Source organism: Lemur catta, chromosome 7 (assembly GCF_020740605.2).
Source record: "Lemur catta isolate mLemCat1 chromosome 7, mLemCat1.pri, whole genome shotgun sequence".
NCBI classification, from domain to species: domain Eukaryota; kingdom Metazoa; phylum Chordata; class Mammalia; order Primates; family Lemuridae; genus Lemur; species Lemur catta.
In genome coordinates this window covers 54,652,635-54,674,380 of record NC_059134.1, presented here as the reverse complement: position 1 = coordinate 54,674,380, position 21,746 = coordinate 54,652,635, and the positions used below count along the sequence as shown (strand labels likewise).

General features: G+C 49.8%; 1 protein-coding gene across 1 annotated transcript in view; it reads right to left on the bottom strand.

Moving 5' to 3' along the window:
• Positions 1 to 7,991: 7,991 nt before the first annotated feature.
• The window catches only part of TENM4 (teneurin transmembrane protein 4), a 499,427-nt gene continuing 485,672 nt past the window's right edge, over positions 7,992 to 21,746 (bottom strand). The window contains 3 exon segments of the mRNA XM_045557253.1: positions 7,992 to 13,035; positions 13,037 to 13,414; positions 16,065 to 16,207. Of these exon segments, the coding sequence (XP_045413209.1) occupies positions 12,655 to 13,035; positions 13,037 to 13,414; positions 16,065 to 16,207 (902 nt within the window). The 3' untranslated portion in view covers positions 7,992 to 12,654.

The window sequence follows — 21,746 nt, the reverse complement described above, 5'->3', positions numbered from 1 at the left end:
GTACATTTGGCCAGTAGATGGCAGCTCAGGCCAGTCTATCCGGAGCCCTGGCCCCATGGGGTGCTAGTCCTGTTTTTGCTGCCTGACCACCCATCAGACAATGTTCCCTTTCTCTTCCTGGGTAAGAGGCATAAAACTAAAGTGAGAGAATCATTGCAATTTTATAGCGATAATAAGGGTTAGCAGTTGGCTGAAAATTCATCATCTGCTGGAGAGAGGTGTTTTTCAGACCCAGCTAGACCAGGGTTTGAGCACTTCCTGGCTAGCTGTGCCTGGCCCCTGCTTCTTCACCTTGGCATCCTGATGCCTGTCACCCCAGCCTGAATCCCACCCCTGCCACCCCAGCCTGAATCGCCCGTGTGCGGGTCCAACCTGGTTCAGCTTCTCTTTCCCACCAGATGGGGGTAATTTACACCTATGTGCCCACCCACACCTGATGTAAGATGTCCTTTAGGGAAAGGTTGTTGAATGAGTAAATAAGGAAATACAGGGCTGGGCATGGTGGCTTATGCCTGTAATCCTAGCACTCTGAGAGGCAGAGATGGAGGATTACTTGAGCTCAAGAGTTCAAGACCAGCCTGAGCAAGAGTGAGACCCCATCTCTACCAAAAAAAGAAAAAATTAGCCAGGTGTGGTGGTGCATGCCTGTAGTCCCAGCTACTCGGGAGGTTGAAGCAGGAGGAGGATTGCTTGAGCCCTGGAGTTGGAAGTTGCAGTGAGCTATGATGATGACACTGCACTCTGACCAGAGCAACAGAGTGAGGCTCTGTCTCAAAAGCAAACAAAAACAAATACATTGTGAATATTTGATTACATATCCTTCTTCCCGGGTAGACTAGTAGACTCTAGGACAGTGTATATACATTTTCTTTTTGTCTCTCAGCCTGGGAGGTTGCCTGGGTGGTGATTAATAGCACATGTCCTGGAACAGGATTGCTTAGATTCAAATCTCAGTACCTCCATTTGCTAGCTGCATGTCCTTGGACAAGTGCCTCAGTGTCTCCACCTGAAAAGCGGAAATACTAATAGTTATTCTCCTGTTGTATTATGGTGAGGACTAAATGAGTAATTGTATTTCAAGTGCTTAGAAAAGTGCCTGGCACATAGTAGGCACCCAGTGCTTATTAATTGCCATCTGAAACTTGCCTTGCTCTGAGCAAAATTTGATACACTTGTGAAAATGCATTCAAGGAAGATACATAAGGGCCTCATGTGGTTGTCTGGCATAGGGGAGGGCTCTCAAGAAGCAGTGGTTCCTTCTCTCCTCCTCCTTGTTCTTCTTGTTCCTGCTTCTATCATTCCTGGTTGTTTGGAGATGCCTAAGGTAAATCTCCAACTCCAAAGATTGTGAGCGCTGTTTTGTCTACCTTCTTCCAACCTCAGGCTCAGCAGGAGCCTCTACAGTCTGTGTGATGCTGGGGACAGCACACTCAGAACTGAAGGGTCCTCTTTGCAGTGGCCCAAGGATCAGAAGACACTGTGGCAGAAGACAAAGGGACACTTTCTGGTGTGTGAGTGTGTGGTGTGTTTGAGGCATCTTCTGAGAGTCAGTGCTCAGCCTGAGGCTGCTATGCAGGTCAAAAGGGTTTTGGATGAAGGGCATCTGAACCCTACAGAGGGCAAGAGGGGGACAGGGAGTTATTACGGTCTTATGCCATCTCACTGGTATTTTCTGTATGTCAGTTTGGAGAGAAGGGAAAGTGTGACCAGCAGCCACTAGGTGGTGTTATCAACGCAACGAAATCATTAGTGTGGACGCGCATCCCCTGCCCTATACAGGGAGAGGAAGAGCAGATAAACTTCTATCTGGAGAAAATCAGACTTCTCATATAAATGCATTCCAGCCATCTGATAAGATTTTGGGTGCAAATGGAGTCTAGCCCAGGAGAATGTGCACTGTGTGTGTGAATACGCAGGAAAACTGGGGGGAAAGGGGGGAAAGGGGGGAGAGGAGGAAAAGTCAAGCCTGCCTGGTCGTCTGGCCTCTGCCCGCCCAGTCCTACTGCCGAGGCCCCTCCTTGGCTCACCCATGAGATGTGCCGAGCTGCAGGGCGCCTTGGTGCCTTCGTCCCGCCACACCCTCCACCCGGAATGCCCTTGCTCATTCCTGTCTCTTAGGACTCCGTCAAGGGGTTGCCTCCCCCAGAAGCCCCCCCATCCTCCCTTCCCCAGGCAGAGCCGGTTTGTAGCTTCTCTGTGCCCCACTGAGCCGGCACCTCCTCCTTCCACAGGTCTTTGCCAAATTAGTGCACTTAGCTGTTTACCACTGAGTGGCGCTGGTGGGAAGATCTTGGCTGGTTCTATCTGGTCTCAACCCAACACGTGTGTAAGGCTTTCTCACCCATGGCACCCCCATCCCTTTGGGGGTCTGGGGCCGACCCTCTGTCCCTGGGCCTTGAGAATGTCCTAGAATGCTTACCTAACACTGTGGACAGGGCTGCCCATGTAACTTGCACAGCCCAGTGCAAACTGAAAATACAGGACTCCTTGTTTAAAAAGAATTTCAAGGTGGTGACAGCAGAGCATTAAACAAGAGCCAGGCCCTTCTGAGCACAGGGCCCTGTGTGACCGCACAGGTTGCAGGCCCAAGAAGCTGACCCTCAGTTTGGAGTTGAACAAAGTCCAGATGAACCTAGCGTCTGCTGAAAGGTGGTTGTCCATCCTCAAACTTCAGTGAATGAACCCCCTTCATATCAGGAATTCCCTGACTCCCCAGCTTTAAGACATAAGATCAATAGCCTAGAACTTGGAGTTTGTAAACCTGGATTTGAATTCTGATTCCGTCATTTAATAGTACAAATGGCAAATATCTCTGGGCTTTCATGTGGCTCCTTTGCCAAACAGGAGGCAAAGACCTGCCATGACTATTGCTGTAGGTTCAGATGAGATGAACTGTGCAATGCACGGGGTCTGGAGCCTACACCTACTGTGTCGCCTGGGCTCCCCCTACTGAGCCACGCTGCTTGTCCTCAGAAGCCTTTGGTCAGAGAGAACAGGGGCAGACATTGGGCCTCACAGCTGGGTGGCACTTGCTCAGAGAGGAGGGTCACTGTGTGGTGAGAGCCCAGTGAGCTCCTCCTGAGTGCTCTGCGGTCTCTGGTGGCATCAACCGAGTCAGGCAAGGAATGAAGGGAGGACTAGGGAGACCCTGGAGAAGCCCTTAGAACACAGAATCACCACGGGGGAGATCCAGTCCCCGTGTATCCAGCAAACGTGCATGAATGCTTCCTGTGCCAGGGATACAGTGGCAAGCAAAACAGGTGGGGTCCTGCCTTCTGTTAGCTTAATGCCTGTGCTCATTGTGTCCTGTTCTTGTGGATGCATCCCTTACTAGCCGATGGGCAACCAGCATTTACTAGGTGCTGTGAAATGCCACCATTTCCTTGGATGGACATGGATGCAGGTTGTGTGCTTTCATGCCCAGCAGCCAACGCCTACGTGTCTGTGGCAGGCTGTCCTCAGGCTGCCGGAGCGCCTTTTGCCTGAGTGCAGAGAGCTAGAAGTGCCAGGGAAGTGACATCCCCAGGGGCAGCCCTTAATGATGACTGACACGTGCAGGTGTCAATACCCGGGCACCTGCCCCTGTGGGGGACAACTCTCAGGTGTGACTCACATTGTTTCCACAAATCTCCCACCAGACTCAGCCAAAGTTCCTGTCCCTGGATTTTGCTTGATTTCAAACCTTGACTGGCCCTCTTTCCTTTCTTGTTCCTCATCTGTATTTGTCTACGTGTGTTTCCTAGGACCACTTACTTCCTAATAACTCACTTTCTGACAAATCCTCATCTCACGATCTATTTATGGAGAACACCCCCAGCCAAGATAGAGAAGCAAAAAGGAGGTAGCAATTGTTCCTGGTCTTCATGTTACTGCAAAAAGCGATGCAATGGGTCAGAAGTCAGTGATTATGAACGACAAATTAATTACTCTTGTTATAAACGAGAGTGCATTCAACATTGTCCTGTAACACGATCACTCTCTCACTTGCACTGTGAGGTGCTTCGTGAGTGGGGAAACGGAGGCGGTATTGCTGCTTGCTGGTTTGCACACCACTGCTGCCTGCATTATGCCAAGTCTAGATAAACCCTGGGTTCTACATGTAAATGTCAATGTTGTGTATTTTGCTGTGTGAAAAAAATTGAGACATGTGGATCAGAAAATTTTGGCTTCACGCCTACTGGAGTAGGTTCCCAGGATTGGGGCTTGGAGGCCCGGCTCCCCCAGGCCCACACCAACAGCACACCTTCCTCTCACAGGAATGTCTTCCCCTCTCATCTAATCCTTTCTCATGAAACACACACCCTTCCACGAAATTTCCTCAGATTGCTTCCTTGCTCCACTCAGTCCTGAGTTCTCCTTCTGTGGCACTGTGGAAAGTGGTTTTGTTGGAACCACTTCCTTAGCACTTGGACACTCCTTCTCCCACCCACAAGCTGGCTGGAGTCTGAGTTTCTTCCCCAAATCACAGGCTGGTCACCCAGGAGCACATTCAGAGCCTTAGCATGGGTGGGAGGTAGGGGCGGGGACTGGTCCTGCTGCCACAGAGTCATGGCTGTGGGCAGGTGAGGATGGAAGTCCCCCAGAGCTCAGCCAAGTGTGGACACCAGGGCATGTGTCTGCCCAGCAGCCCTGCCAGGTTGGGAGCCTGGCCCTGCATGCCCCTTCCTCGGGCTCTGGGCCTGCACCGTGGCCCTGCCCCAGCCAGTTTATACACTCATGCTCAGTAGTGCTGGCTCCCTGGCTCCCTGCCCTGCTTCTGACATAAAACTGGCAACGCCCATTCCCCAGACAGAGCTCATGCTTATGGCACCTCTTGACTCAAGACTGGGCCTCTGGCCCCCTCTCTCAGTGTACTGGGTTCTAGCAAGCTTGGATGCTGAGGCTTTTGGAGGAGTGACAGAGAGCACACGCTCCTTGGTGTCACAGAGTCTGTTTTCTGAGTCTATCTAGACTCTCTAAGTAGGTGGTGGTGTTTATATGCAAAGGGTCCTGTGTTTCATCTTTTGGTCTTCTAAAACTGCTTGGGGTAGTATCTTATACACATACACACGAAGTGCTCATTAAATGATTGTTGATTAATTGTAATTCTTCCTCCAGGCCTCATCAAGGGCCTGGCTATGGCATTCACTCATACAATCATCCATTCTCTATCCATCCATCCATCCATCCACTCAGTCATATAATAAATATCTTTATCTGAAAGAATGACTCCATTTCCTCTATTCTCATGTCACAGATTATTATGCTAAGAACTTAGACATTCATTAGCAGCAATTTCAAAGCTTCTGTTGTGTCTTGGCCCCATGTGCACGTCCTAAGTCCAGCAGTCCTGGAAGAGGGCATATTTTGAAAGCTCTACATACGTCAGCTACTGACTTCCCAAGGGGTGGGGTGGGCTTGAAGATTACAGGGTAGGTAGGAAAATGCTTCTGTTCTTCCCAATAGATTTAAGACTGTATTGTTGTCCTTGAGAATTGATATTTGTCCTTGCAAGGTATACGCGTGTATCTCCACAAATATGTTTTGGATTCTTGAAAGGATAAAGACTTTATTTGCAACTTCTACTGCCCATGAGACCTTTGAAAAGGGCTGGTGCCCACCCCGGAATGATGCCAGACTGATTAATTCCGGCTTGAGAATAAACGCTGGATTGCCTGATAGGGGCAGAGGTGGGCCCTCGGGTAGGGATGGAGTTTCCCAAGGGGCAGAGAGAGATTTTGAATGTGGGGGCTGGAAGGAGAGACCCCCACAGAGCTGACAGTGCGAGCACTTGGGAACAGGGTCGGGGCAGAATGTGACCAAGTGGAAAGTCCCTTAAGAGGTTTAACTACTTAGACACTCCGCTGGACGTGGGAAAAGACATGTCAGCACTCACCGTTGAAGTCTTTTCCTCATGTGTCGTCATTTTCTCCACAGCCTCCGTAGGTCAGGGAAGTCCTAGCCACCCATCTAGCTTTGCAGTCGGGGTTACAGAGGGATGTGAGGACGCAGGGCTTGCCGGGGGACAGACGCCCTGTTCTCTGCCTCTACTTACTTCAGCTGTGTCAGGATTGCAGCTGAGGAGGCGTGGCCTCCACTCAGAAGGGCACGGGGGACAGCCCCCTCTTTCTCAAATACCTCGGAGGGAGGGGGCCCTTAAGGCAAAGGAAAAGCTTACTTAGGGAGACCCACTGGGCACTGGGGACACACAGAAGATTAGACACAGTCTCGGTCAGCCTTGAGGAGCTCACACCCAAGGGTAATCCAGTCTTGAAAGTGCCTGGCACCTGGGAGACGCTCAGTGCGTGGGAGGGGAACGACCAGCGAGAGGGAGGGGGCTTCGGGAGTTGATTGCAGCTGGGCTTGAAGGAGCCGCGTGTGCAAAGGCTGCACAGGTGTGAGCGTTTGTGGGTACACCTGGGGCTGGTGCATGTCCCCACGCAGCCGGCTGCAGTGGATGTGGGGAAGGAAGGGGGTGGGGCAGAGGAGCCGGGTCCCCTTCTCCTTTGGCTGGAAATGGTAGGTTTCCTTGACCAAGGGCATCTGGAGTGCCAGGCCAAGTAGCTTATTCTGCACACAGTATAAAACGGTAGTGTAGTTATCAGTGGTTCTCAAAACCTGATGGGGGTATCGGCATCAACTGGGAAACTGATAGAACTGCAAATTATAAGGCCACATCCCAGACCTACTGATTCAGAAATTCTGTGGGTGTAGCCCAGAATTTTAGTAAGTTTTAATAAGCCTTCTGCGTGATTCTGCTGCAGGCCAAAGTTTGAGAACCACTGGTGTAGTGGAAACGGTACTAGACTTACTTTGGAAGGAAGGTGGGGTGGGATGGGCTGGGGAGGGAGGAGTGAGGGGGACAACGTACACTGGGTGACAGTTCATTGTGTTCTGAGCAATGTGCTACGTTACACGCCCTTCCCTTTAAGTGATCAAGTGGCAACCAGGAGGGGTCTGCATCACCACACCCTCATTACAGATGGAAGACCCAAGGCTTGGAGAGGTTAGATGATTGCCAAAGAGCACACAGTAATTGCTGGAGCCAAGTTCTGGACCCAATTTGGCCTGATTGCAAAAGCAGGTTTTTTTTCCCCCACCACTGCTGGTCCCTTGTGGCACCACGGAAGAGCAGTGGTCTGGGCAGTGTGCCTGGAGAGCCCACAGGGGCCTGGGTGGAAGGAAGGGGCTCAAGGCTTGAAGCTCCCTCCCTGAGGGCCTGGTGGTGGGTCAGTCCTGAGGCTGATGGGAGAGAGGTGAAGACTTCTGCTCTTATTCCTATCCTCAAAGGACAATCATCTGAATTTTCATAAGGTTTGCCATTCACACTGGGAGCTGGGCTTAGCAAATGTACTTTTCCACGCGACCAGCTGTTGTCCCTGGCTCCGATGGCAGACAGGTTAAATGTGAGGTTAAGTGAGAAAAGCAGGGTGAAAAATTACCTGTATGCTGTGATTACAACACTTAACAACAACAAAACATGAAACAGAGGGGAGAAAACCCAGTGCTAAAGGGATTTTCTTCCTTTCCCTCAGTTGTGTTATGTGATTATAATTATCTGCATGGTGAATGTAGATTCATCTATTTTAATGGCGCAACCAGTCACACCCGTCGTGGATGGTACTGGCATAGTGGACAACCCGTGTGTCTCGTGGTCGGGCACAGGCCCTCTCTTCATGGCAGGGTTGGTTCTCCAGCCCCTTGGAGTCTGTGGCCACCAAGGACAGAGGGGACAGGCTGTGGCCTGGGAGCCAGGCAGCACTAGTCACATCAGAGGTGCTGTGACATTCATCTCATCCAGCTGCTGGTTAGGCCTAGGGTCTCTGTGACCTTCTGGAAATCCCTCTTCAGGACAGCTGTGACCTGCCGGGCTTACGAGGGACTTTGGGGTCTACGACTCAGTCTTCTTCCAGGTCTGCCTGGTAACAGGTCCTCAGCAGGCCAGAGGACAGGTTCTGGGCTGGGACTGGTGAGAAGAAGCCACAGTCTCCAAACAAAGGCCACCAAACACCTTTAAACACAAAATAGTCTTTTATTTGTCAACGAAGGCTACACAGGATCACTTCTGGTTTTGTTTTTATGTTTTTTTCTTTTTTTCTAGAAGGTATCTACATCTGCATTTATTTACAGCCTTGTTGGTATTTACACAGTCAAGATACAGTGTTAGAAACACAAAAGTGTTGAGAAAAAAACTTCTCAAAATTAGTTCCAGACTTCAGGAAAACTATTTCCACATGGTAAGGCCAGAGTCTCCAGTGTTGGTCGTCCAGAGGCAGCTTGGTACAAAGTCCTTTTGCCGAAGCTGCGGGTTCAGAAGTCCTCAGAACAACGGGCAGATTTAGAAAAGTGGGATTCTGGCGTCGGGTGAATCCAGGGCTGCTGGGGCACCGCCAGACACCTGTGACTCAGCTTCTGCCAGGATAGCTGAGCCTGCCCGAGGGTTAGTCCTCCCTTGGCAGTTTGCCCTCAGAATAAATCACATTTTCTGGGAGACCAAGAGGTCACCCAGTATCATGCCTTTGGCATTCCAGAGGGGGTAAGAAACACAACACTGGCCCACGCCCAGGCCTCCCCCACTCTGATCTTGCACATTCATAATGAAACCTAAGAGCTCACCACTCTCTGGGGCAGTCAAGTACACAAGGCTGGTTTTTGAGAATGTAAAGGTTGGAGAGGATAAAGTTTCTCTCTATCACCTGAGCAATGAGTCTTTAAAATGAGTTTGCTGTTTTTGGAAGGTTAAATGAAAGGGCCTTGAACTGCAGAGTTCTTTTTCAAATCCCCTCCCCTCCCATAAAATAGAGGCAAGTGTGTAAACCTAGCTGGGAACTGTGTGCCTAGAATGGAGGGCTTTTTGTCCTAATGAAGATCCCAAGGGAAAGGAGAACCTGGGTTCTTTCTGGGACCCCTCAGGAGGTGGGTCCCTTGACCAGGACTGGGACCAGCTCCTAGGCTTAGTGGCTGCTGTGAGGAGTGGAGAATGGACTGGACTTTGAACATCTGGTGACCAAATCCCAAAGCCCAGGACCCTGCCGCGTGCTCGCAAGCTCATTCCTCCTGGGCACAAAGCTCAGCGTCACCGCCCTCACCACTTGGCCACTGCAAATATAAGGCTGCAAATGGTAAAACTGCATTCTAAGATTTCACATGGAAAGCCTTGTCTTTGCATAACGGAAACCCCTGCCATCTATAAAGGTGATACTTAAAAGTCACAGCAGAAAAGGTCCTTTCTTCTTCATTTTAAAAATTCTTATTCCTTGTTCTGTGTCTACAAAACACTGCCCAGTTCGACTCACCTCCCTGCCCTGGCCGTCACCTTCTGCTGGTGCCCCACCCTGACTGTCTGAAAGCACACCTCCTGGCCACTCTCACCTTCCACTCAGTTTTTTTAGATTGTTTCAAATCCTCCACCCCTAAGTGGAAATCGGGCACTGGTGTGGTCCTTGGGTTAATTCTCAGCCAACAATTCTGAGAGACAAAGGTCAGAGGCTAACAAAGGTGCAGTTTACCATGGAGTTCCTTCCCTTTCTTCCTGTTGTCCCAGCTCTGCCCGCCAGTGATGTCTGTTTGGAGGGAGGGAAAAAGGAAATCCCCTGTGAAAAACAAAGTTGGGGAATCGGTAAAGTCCTTTCCAAGGGAGCAGCAAAGGGACTGAGGATGAGGGGCCGATTGGCAGCTGTGTAGGGCAGGAGAGAAGGCAGGAACTATTCTAAAGTGGACCTTCTGCTAGGGTCAGAGGCCAACATCCTGTGTGGTCAAGAACCCAGGCCAGTGAGGGAGGGCTGGTCACGCTCACAAATGGACAGTCTTTGGCTGGTTAGTGCCCAAAGGGCAGGTGGCATCAGCATTGGGGTTGATGCTTGCAGCCTGCTAAGTACATGCAGGAAACTCTGGTTTAGGCCTTGGAACTCCCCCTCACCATGGGATTGGAACTGTGGTCTCAGCAGGAGGACAGACTGAGAGGGGAGGCACTGAGCTGCCTGCCAGCCCGAACGGGAACCAGCTGAGAAGGGCCAGGGCCAGAAGTGCCATCTCCAGTACAGCAGCACCCAGGTGAAGTGAGGTGCATAGCGCTGCCTGTTCCACAACTGAGATCCTTTCTCTGAAGCCTGGGGATCCTTCAACCTCTCCCCTACGGAAGCTGGGCCTCTGCGGTGGAATGTAGCCCAGGAAAAATACAAGATCATTCCTTTCAGAAAAACGGATGTCCAATAATTCTGTGTGTTTGATTCTTAAAAGTCCACACTATTCGTTTGGGGCAGGGGCAGTGGAGGAGGGACAGAGGGGTGGAGAATGGAGCGAGATGGTTCCCCTGGACCACATGCTTCCTCTGACCCCCGCGTATACGTCCCCAGCGGATCCTCACTGATGTCAGGCAGCCAGGATGGGGCTGATCAACCGGGCAGGAGAGCTCTGCCCAAGGCCCCTTTATATCAAGAGTACATTTTGAGAGGCATAAGTCTCTTTCCAATTAAAAAACACTGTGTTCTTCAGGCCAAACTCCTTTCCATCCCATCCAAAAACGATCTTGCCAGATAGGCGCCCCCATCCCAGCTCATGCCACGCATGGCGGGCCTGAGGGCCCCGTATCTGACTCAGCAGAGCTCTGGACCAGAGGCGACCGGCAACCAGTGACAGACAGGCTGAGGCACACTGTTGGGGCAGTGTGACTTTTTTTGGAAACAGGAAGAGCACTTAGCGAAACACATCCTTAATCCCAGTGGGAGGATGTAAGGCGAAATCTCCGCGCCCCGAGAAGCTCTGGATGCCTCCCTCCGCCAGCAGAACTCAGACCACACGCTGCTCCAATTCTCATGCAGCAAGAGACCTTCTTGGTTTCATTAACTCGTGTAATATTCTGGAGACTCTGTGAATAAGGCTATAAAGGTGCCATGAGCTTATCAGTCCAACAAGGTTTCCACAGGGAATAGCTCAGACTCAGAATTCATTTTCCACACTTAATGTAAATGTAACCCATAAAAGTCCCATTTTCTAAGAAGCCCAGCTTAAAAGGAAGCATTTGGCTTCTCCTCCTGTCTCCCAGAGCCTCCTGTGAGTAGTAATGACAATGGCAATCAGGCAGATGAACCAGGAATGGAATCCTTGAATAAGGAGCCCTCGCTCTTGCTGTTCCTCTCCCTGCCCTCAGGTGGGGGCTGTCCTCACTCCTGAGGGGGCTCAGGCCTCTTCCCGATGACACAGGCACAGGTCTTCGCGAGAACCATGCCAGCCTGGCCTCCCAGATCCATGGGCACCCGCTTTGGGAACTGCCCCTGAGCCTGGCGGGCTGGCATGACATGGGCAGGCCACACCAGTTCAGCTCTCCCTCCCTTCTCCTTATCTTTTACTGGGCTTCTCTAGAGGTGAAGCTGTTCTAGGAGAACTTCAGGAATTTCCTGCAAGCTCATCCTGCTGCATCCCAGCTCTACAATGCACCTGTACACGAGAGGCAGAGGGGACTTCAGGAGCTGGTTAGAAGGATGCTTGGCTCACACCTTCCTCTCTTTGGCTGACTTTTTTTCTTAAGCATCTTTCCAGAATCAAAGGCCCCCAAGAACCTCCTGCCACACTCCTGTTTATCAGTGGTGGCAACTGAGCAGTGGAGGGAAGATACCAAAGTCACAGGGAGAGGGATTCCCCTCAGAAGGCAGGTTGTACCCTTGCCACCACTGCCATCCCTTTGCATGGGTGGCCTTCCCGTCCCTGGACATGGTGCCCACATTGAGGGCTTGGCGTGCAGTGCTGGTTCTCACATCTGGCTTTGGGACAGAGGAGGAGATGAAAAGGAACTTCATGGAAGAGCAACTAAGCACAGACATCCTGGGAGCTTCCCCGTCCTGGGGAGGATGGGGCTCTTGGCCCCAGGATGTTATGTCACCACACTGGGGGAAAGGACCTGGGAGACACTTTCTCTATCCCAGCATGGAGGTGGCACCGACAACTACACAGGATTTGCAAAAGGGGAAGGGGGTTTCATTTAGCATCAAATATAAAGCTTGGACAGGAGTTTGGGGCAGCTTGAAAAAGGTGCTGAATGACATCATGAAATTCCCCGGAGCAAGATGATGCCATTTGTGGTCCTCTGGAGGCACAGAACGCAGTGAGTAAAAACCCACCACTTATCCGTGGGAGCTTAGCCAGAGAGCCTCAGGTCTACCGACCCTCCTCGCGGGCCCCCTTGGAGGGGGTGTTGTACTGGCCCATCACCATCTGCACCCCTCACCCCTGCCCGCCCCCAATCGAAGAAGAAAGGGTTGCACATGAGACAAGTCAGCACAGACACTCGTGTCTCACATCACACTGGGTACCTAGGGACGGACGGGGACACACCCCAGGAGGTGTGTCTCAGAGAGGAGAAACGTACCCCAAACAACAAGGAAAAATCCTCTAGGAAAAAGGGAACAAAAGACAATAAAGTTTTCATTGTGATCACACTACAGAGAAAAAAAATACCTTCTGTTCTTTGCAAAAAATGTGTGAAGGCCAAATTTGTGTTTTTCTTTTCTTAAAAAAAAAAGGATGTTGCATGAATTACAATGCAACCAGTATCTTTTTGTTTGTTTTCTGCACTTGTTAAAAAAAGGATTTTTTTTTTTTAAAGTACAACACAGTCAGGTATGCGGCCACAAAAGAGTAGCTGTCTTTGGCAAGAAGTCCAGGCCTTGGCCCTTTCTGTCACCTTCGGCCCATCTCGCTCTGTCTCATGAAGTGGATGTTGTTGGGGCTGTCTGACAGTTCTGGGTACTGCTCGACGGAGATCACGAAGAAGCCGTCATAGCCTTGCACTCGCCCTGTGCTCAGCACCTGCTGCTTCTCCCCCTCTGTCCAGGCCCGCAGGCCCTCCTCCCCTTCCCGCAGTCTCTGCTGCTCGCGGGCCCACGCCTGGCGCACGGCCCTCTGGCGCGCCAGCTCCAGCACCCGCGCCTTCTCCTCATCCAGCGTCGTCCCGTAGCGGGTATTCAAGCACAGTGCCCCGTGCTGCAGCTGGATGTCTGTGTAGCGTCTAGTCCTGCCGTTGAGCATAGTGTTGATCTGGGACACGGTGACGTTGACCCCCATTCTCCAGGGTTCGCCGCCCCCCGCTGAGGCCCAGGATGGCCAGGTCGCCTTCGGAAGGCCCTGGCTTCACAAAGTAGTGGGTGTCCACCCCATCAATGGTGAAGTGCAGGTTCTCTAGGTAATGGGCATTGTTCAAGATGGCAGCAACCCTACGCCCGTCCTCGTTGGCCACACTGATGATGTCTGTGGTCACTCGGCCGTCCTTCAAGGCAAACTTGACCCCTTTGCCAAAGACTGAGCCACTGGATGCAAACTTCTTCGTCTCTGGGGCCTGCTGGCAGCTGGTGACTGTGGAGCCATAGAGCTGGTCAAAGCGTTCTAAGGTGACGAAGGCCTTGAGCTGCTTCTGCACTTCACACTGTACCCCAAGGATGGACTGGTGGGGGAGGAGAATGAGAGAGACAGTAAGACAAAGGGAAAAACCCAAGGGCCTGGAGAATCAGCTCAGATAATGAAGTCGAATCCACACATATTTATTGACCTGCAGCATCTAGCTCTCCTGCTGACCACAGAACATCCAGCCTTCCTTCACCCATCGGTTCACCCACCCTTCTACTCCCAAACTGGGGAGCATCTAATCTGTGCCAGGTCCTCGTCTGAGCACTGGAGACACAAAAACGAATCAGACGTTATCCTTTCCCTTTAAGAACTCATTGTTTAATGGGGAAAAACAGATATGACAACAATAATTGCAATTGAATGCAATAACTGGTGGTCTAAGAGAGGTCGCAGTTATAGCTGATATTTCTTGATCTTCTTTGAGCCAAACAATTACCATTCATTGTCTCATTTGATCTTCACACTAACTTTATATAGTGGGTACTGTTATTATTCCGATTTTATGTGTAAGGAAACTGAGGCTCAACGACGTTGTAACTGGCCCGCAGTCAGACAACGAATAACAAGGCAACGTGCAGACCGGGTCTGTCTGCCTCTGGGGGCGCAGTTTCCAGGGCTGCAGGAGTAGGGGGGGCAGACAGAGCTTGGAAGCAGCTCAGCCTGAAGGTGGAGGAGGGAGGTGGGGCAGGCAGGGTTTGAGGACAGGCTCATCCTTGAGTTGGGACTTAAGGATGAGGGGGTGCTGGCAGATGGAGGAATGGCAAGAAATGTGTTTTTGGCCAGAAGGCATAAGGCGGCGAGAAGCAGTGATTTACATTAACCCTCTTGCCCTGCTTTATTGCTCTCCGTGTGTACACGCGATTTTCAAGGAAGGCGTCTGCCCCACCATGCTTCCCTGGGGCTCCTCAGGGGGCCCTGCTCTTGGCTGCTTTGGGGGACAGGCTGGGCCCTGCCAGCGTGGCGTGCCATCCACCCGTCCCTCCCAGGGCTCGGGGAGCTCAGGAAGCCATGTTCAGGCTCCAGGGCCTTATCAGCAACTCAGGGAAATGGCTTTAGAAACAGGCGCATCGGCTTCTCGCTGAAATTAAGTCCTCTTTATAATTAATAGAACCCTGTCTGTGAACAATTATTTCCTAGAGTTTCACGAAAGCTGGAGTGCTCAACAACAAAGATCTCCAATGCTTGCCAAGGGCAGAAATCAATAATTCATTGACAGGCGAGGTTGGCAGACAGGCAGAGACTGGGCTCTGAGGAGTGGGGGGCAGGAGGCGGGAGAGCTGCGCTGCTGGGCTCGGCCCTGGGAACAGCAGGTGACGGGACACCTGGGCAGGGCCTGGGGGTGGTGGGGACGCGAGAGGGCTGGGGCAGCACAGAGGGGCAGAAAGAGGAGGGGCCCCGTGGCCAGGCAGACTCGGATTCTCTGTGGCCTTTTACCACTTTCCAGGTGAGTGGCCGTGGGCGAGTTTCTCTCTGAACCCTGGTCTCCTCATCTATAAAATGGGGAAAGATATCTAATGCATGGGCCATTTACTTCTTTCAACCATTTATTTATTCGACAAAAGTTGAATACTGCTTGCTAACCCATATGCTGGGTACCAAGTGAGACCCAGTACTTACCTTCTTGGGGCTCAGAGTCTAGTGGACAGATAAGAAGGAAAACAGGCATTACAATGTAGTGTGGAGTGCTTGGCAAGAGGAAAACATAGGGTGCCACAGAGCACAAAGGTGCAGAATCTCATTCTCCAGAGGCTGGTGGAAGGAGACGCTAAGCTGAGGCCTAAAGGAATCAGTCTGGATTAAGGTACATGGATGTGAAAGTTTCCAGCCACCAGCAACACACCATCTGGCAACCCTGCTCTCCTCCTCAGTCTGTTCCCCCCTGGCAGGGACCCCCTTGAAGGCTCGGTCTCTGCCTAACTCACCCGAGTCCACCGGGCACAGCATGGGGCTTGGCACAGATTGGCTCCTAGTAGAGAATTTATGAATGGGGTCAGAGAGGAGAGGAGAAATGAACAAAGGAATGCGTGAAGTGAGCAGGTGGGATGAGACTGTCGTTAAGGACCTTTCTAGCTATGCAATAATTCTGAGTCTTTGTAATTGGGTCACAAAAGGAAGACAAGAGAAAGTAACGCTTTTTGAGCACCTACAGCATGCCAGGCACTGCACTCAACAAGACAACACAGAGCAGAGAAAATCTGGATTTGAATGCCAGCCCCATCCCTTCCTTGCTGGGTGGCACAGGGAGGGCCTCAGGCACGAAATCCGTACGATAAGAGCAATAATACTCTGGGATCTTTGCGAGTTAACTTAGGTAGAACACCTCATACAAGGCCAGGTGCATTGAGGTGCTCAAAAATTTCACATTTTCATCAGAACACACCTTCTCTCCTTGCACTTTTGTTCTGGATAGTGACAAAGGTGTCCTATTTTTGTGGAACTCCAAACTCAGTGTAACACACAAAGCTCCTTAAGGTAGCCCGTGAGTGTCTGTGTGCTGTTACAGCTGGGTCCCCAGGGGCTTGCCTAGGGGTAGGGTCACTAAGTAGTTGCTGAACAGTCGCTGGCAGGCACTGTGGAGGCACCACATTGGTTTCCATCATCGGCCCAAGCTGTCCTGAAAAGCTGGGGGACCCCATCCTGCAATGTCTGAATGGTGTGAGGAGTAGATAGCCATGTGTGGGTGTTACCTTGCTGTTGTCCCATTCCTGAGTTTTCATGTGGGTTTGGACGAGCTCGTAGGATGGTTCCATGGCATCCAAGTCGGGTTTGGGATAGCCAGGGATCACGTTGTGCAGCTGGAATCCAAAGGTAAGCAGCCAGCTGTTGACATCTGGCCAGGAGAGAAGCAGAAACACCCCAGTGGAGTAAGCAGACCTCAGATGCGACCCATCCTGATCACATGGCTGAGAGTTAGGCTGGCGGGCAGAGGGTGTGCAGAGCTGCTGGTGGAGAGTCAACCGCGACATATACTTCGGAAGATTTCATCACATGAAAGCTAAAGGTACTCCTGGGGCCCAGCGATCCCCCTCCCAGGTACATACCCAAGAGGGATGAAACTTAAATAGAACCTAGGTTTCCAGACTTCCCTTTCTACTCTGACTTCATCTCCCAGTCCCTCCAGCTTCATACCCAGGGGCAGCTGTTGATGGATGAAAACCCCCCACTTCCACCCCAACATCAATAGGAAACTCTTGCAAGGACAGCCAGCCCCACAGGGAAGATTTTAATGACTGACTTGCAAAGAGACAATTCACTTAAGAAACACCCCCCTCCTCTCCCAACCTTCTTGTAGTGATTAGAGCCAAAGTGCCACTAGGCATGGAGGTGTCCTGTACCTGAGATCAGATTTTCCTCCTGCTCCTGCCTTTCATTTACTCTGATGGCCTGGAAGGTCACTCGACCTCCCTGTGCCTTCCTTTTCTAGTAACTGTATTGGGCTTGGGGATCTAGTCCCATAGGCATGGGACTAATTGGTTTTATAACATTCCCTGGGGTTACTAATTATAAAATATTAGGCGTAGGGATAGACAGGATTTTGCCATGAGCACTTAGCTCACTGAAGAATGGAATCAGGAAGCCAAGACACAAGGAAAAGAAAGGGGGCTGAGGGTGTGCCACCAGCTACATGGCGGGCTGCTGCTGAGCACCTTTTATGTGCCCAGCAGTGTCACACAGACCCTCACTTTGCACACTCAGGACCCTGACGTGGGCATGGATGACTTTGCCAAAAGGGAAAACATTAAAAGGAGGGTGGAAGACTTTCACTTGGACAGGCTGACAAGAGCACACACAGAAGGTGGCATTTAAGCCAGACACTGAAAGCCGAGTACATTTTGTCAGGCATTTACAGAGATGAAGGGGGCACTTCAGACAAAGGTGACTGTACAAGGCAAGCCCTGGAGAAGGGAGGTGAGTGCAGAGCGTTCGGGTAACCAGAGAGAGCAGCTCAGCAAGGCTGAGAAAGAACCAGAAAGGAAAATTGTGGCTGGAAGAGGAAGAGCCTGGGATGGTGGGTAGGAGGTTATTTGGGGAAAGGGAGAGACAGAGAGACAGACACACTGTGTCCCAGCACGGCTCAGCCTTCCTTGCAAAGGGGCAGCTGAAGATGCCAAAGCAGTTGTTGACCAGAGACTCAATCCAAAGTCTGGGGGAGGCAGGATTTTGAGTGGAGCTTCAGAGCCAGGCCCAGTTTTGGCTTCTTTGCAATGGAGATAGAGCCCTAGTTAGGGAGGTCCTGTGTAGGTTCTAGGCATAGGTGGAATTGTCTTCCCTACCACCCACGGACTGCGGCCCAGTGGTGGGAGTGACCTGTGTCCCTGTCACCAATTGGTCCATGTTGCTCTCCCATTCAATAACCTCATGTTTGCCCTTGACCTCATTTTGCTTTGTTTCTGTTGCCCCTCTCCTGCTATGCGACCTGGTGGCACCAAGGTGGGTGGTGACAGAGAGGGAAGCTTAGAAACCCAGGCTCTGCTTCTTCAGTCTTCCTAGGCAAGATCATGGAAGGGGAAGAACAAGGTAGCTGAGGCAAGATACACCCAGGTCCAAATTCTGGCTCCCAGCTTGCAGACTGTGAACTTGGACAATTTACTCAACTTTTATGAGGTTTAGTTTCCTTATATGAATATTGATGATAAAAATGGTTTTATGCATTCATCTATGGAGAATACTAATAGCGTTACCATATGGGGGCTGTTATGACTGGAGCTGTTCTAAGTGTGTGCACAGATTATTGGATTTAATGTATTTTGAAGAATCCAGCTCAGTGCTGGCTCATAGGGAGTTTTCTCCATGTCCCCTAACCCGCGCTCACACGTCCTGGGAACTCCATTTTCTCATTTTAACAGAAGGGGCTTGGACTAACTTTTCTCCAAAATTTCTTTCATCGCTGAGTTTTTAAGAGTCTTTGATTCTATGAATCTTGGCAGATGGTTCTTTGGGAAATTAAAACAAACAGAACAGGGGGGAAAAACACCCTACAAAGCCATTTTGCCTGAGGCTAAGAACTTGCATCTGCATTTGTACTTGCAAAGGAAATCTTCTATTAGGAATGCCGCAAACTCCCCGGAAACCAGGGGCTAAGAAGAGGGCTGTGCCTTAATTACAAGTGATGGAGGGTGGGAAACTTTCCTATTATGCCTTTAGGAAAGATGCCGAAAACGAATTTATTCATAGGTTTTTCTACAGTGCTTTTCTGAAGAGTTGGGAATTTGACTCTCCCTCCTTGGGACATCAGAGGGAGACTTTTTACCACCGTCCCGGACTCCAGTGTTGCCACCGGGGAGTGATGCGATGAGAGCAATGATAATCCCTTTCACGTGTGCACAGCTTTGTTCTTCCCAAAGTATATTCAAAGTATATTCCTAGCATGAGGGTTTTGGAGTCAGAGCAGAGGTCTAATCCAGGCTTGCCACTTCTGGGCGGGTCAGTTATTTTACCTTTCTGTAAGGTAAATGGGGTCAGTGATCCCCACCTCCAGGCACCAGATTAAATGCAATGATGTACACAATGTACCTGTGGTGGGCAGTTTTCGGTTCCCTTCTCAGCATCCCATTCTGCTTTCTCTTTCCTTTTTGGAGTGTTCATGTAGTTTTAGGGAAGCTGACGCCACCTAAGGGGTCGGTAATGGATCACGTGCCCAGGCAAAGCCAATCACTGTACTCTTATCTCTCCAACCGTAGTGACTGCTTCAGGGATTGCCATGTGATCTAAGCCTACTCGACTAGAATATATCTCAGGACCCCTCAAGAAATTTTTAGAAAACAAGATGCTCTTTTTTTTTTTTGGTTATTATTGCTGGATGTGAACGAATATGCAGGTAGCCTACGTGAAAGCTAAAAGGTAAGGTAGTGAGAATTAGTACTATCTTGTTTCTTATTAGCGATTGCAATTTTTTTTCAATCCGCTAAAAACTTGACTGTTTATATGAAATCTCTCTTGTGCACGCCATGGTTTTTCAAACTGTGGGATATGACCCACTATGTAGTGAAATCAGTTTTGTGGGTCATGACCAGCATTTTATTGAAATGGAATAGATGAGACTAGAAAATATAAGAGTGCATCATATTCTTACATATGCTTTTGCAAACCTTTTGTTTTAGTGTTTTGCTGCCATGTAAACTCTTTTTCTTATGGTGGGTTCACAGTCAAAAATATCTGAGAAAAGCTGTCTTGGATCATGTCATCTATGAAGGAGGGCAGTATGCCTGACTGCCTTTGGGATCCCTAGTACAGGTCTGGTACAGAGTGGGTAAGAGTAATATAACATTTGCTGATTTAACTGACTAGAATATAGAATGCAAACTGAAAATGTTAGGTGCCCCTTGGTTGGTTGGTTGTTTTGTTAAAAACTGGATTTGGAGACCATGATTGTAGTGAAAGGTGTTCTGGAGTCAGAGAGCCCTGGATTAGAGTCCTAGCTTCACGTACCACATTTGTGTGACTCTGAGCAAACCCATCATCATTTGGAGCCTCAAAAGTTCATCTGTAGAACTGAGACAATGACAGTGATCTCACAGAGCTGTTGCAAAGTTTAAAGGAGATCATATCTGCCAAGAGCCTTGCGAGTAGTTAGTCATGTTAGTGCTATTCTGGAAGGAGACCATATGTATACGGTGGTGTACAAAGAAAAAGGGAGGGAGAGAGTAATATTTTGGCAAGCTGTAACAATTTTTTTTTTGATAGAAAAATACATTTCCTATTGCGGTATTTTTTTTTCCCAGCTACAGCAACCTGCCAAGACATCTCACAGGAAACTCATTGGAGGGTGAGGCAGGGGGTGTGCTTAATGCAGACAGATGTAATGGAAATGTCATTTCAATCTGTCAAGCTTCTCTAGGGCTAGCAGCCGAGTTGAGCATGGTGAAGGCTGTGAAACATTGTTAGGATATGCATGTTTATCCATAGGCCCCAAGTATGTTTTCATTACACCTGTCCACCACCTTGTTCTGCCTTCTTTCCCATGCTTAGGACTCCTGCTGTCAACATGACAACGTGGAATTCTTCCCTGAAAAACAAATCCTCCTATTGCTATAGGCAGAAACAGGGTCCAGACTGGGCCACCAAATTTAGGGGCTGGGGAACCATGTCTGTAAGGGGCACTCGAGTGAGCTAACATGTCACCCTCTCTACACTTCCATACATGCTGTCCCCTCAGCCTGGAATGCCTTTCTCCCCATTCCCTGATGACTGTCCACCCAGAAGCTGTGCTCAAATGTCAGCTGCTCTCTATGCTTCAGTGGCCATCTCTGCAAACCTTTGCCATGGTCCCCCACCACCTTGGATAGCAGTTGTCTGTCTCTCCTCTCACAGTGAGAATTCCTGGAGAGTAAGAACCACCCTTATTTCCAGTGCCTAAAACTGTGGCTGTACAGAGGACACACTTGTGGGACAGCGAAAACTGCCATAAAAGAGGGGGTAAGAGGATTGGGTCACAGACAGAAGAGGGGGAGAGACTTCCAGGTTTGTGAGTTGGGATGTGACCAAATTTGGCCGACCACAAATTCTCTTATGTCTAAAGTGAGGGCTGCACACCCTGCATGCTCAGGTTCGTTTCACCGTAGTGGAAGGTGGGGCTCACATTTTAGATCAGAAGGTGGAGGAAAGGAAACCAAGGTGAGCCAGGCACGGTGCTGGGTCTGTTATGCGATGCATTGCACCCTGCCCCCCACCTGGCCAGGCGGGTGCTTATTTCTATTTGTTCCATGTGTTCTTTGCTCCCCTTTCCCTTTTTTCCTGGCCTCGTTAGTCTTCCATTTTTTCTCCACACTGACTTACCAGCTACGCCTCTGTTTTAGTTTTTATCTTTTTAGTGGTTGCTCTCGGGTTTATAATGGGCGTATTTAGTTTATTGGAGTTGAGATAGGTATTCTAACTTCAATTTATAGACCAGGAAACTGGAACTTAGGATAAAGTAATTTTTGTAACATGGTGGATCCTTCACTCAGATCTGTCTCCAAAGTCTGAATTTTCTACCATATCATCCCAAATTGCGAACTTGTTATTATTATTATTTTTTAGCCATACCTTAACTCAACATATCAGGGACTCATAAATGGCTTGATCTCTGTGTCAGAAACTCCCAAAGTGCAATCAGGTGAGATACGAGGATTTCATGGTGAAGAAGGGCTTTCATGGTCAAATAAGTTTGAGAAAAAGTGGGTAAATATATTAAACAGTTCTCTACTACAGGACTTCTCAGGGCTTTAAATAAACTAAAATGAATTATAAAGATATAGTAATGGTGGTGGCCCTTACACATTTATTTGATGCCAGAACCATTTTTTTCAGAGCATTCTCTGAACTAGTATTTCTTCAATTATACTTTGGAACATGCTGCTCTATGAGGAAGGCAATGTTTCCTGTCACCC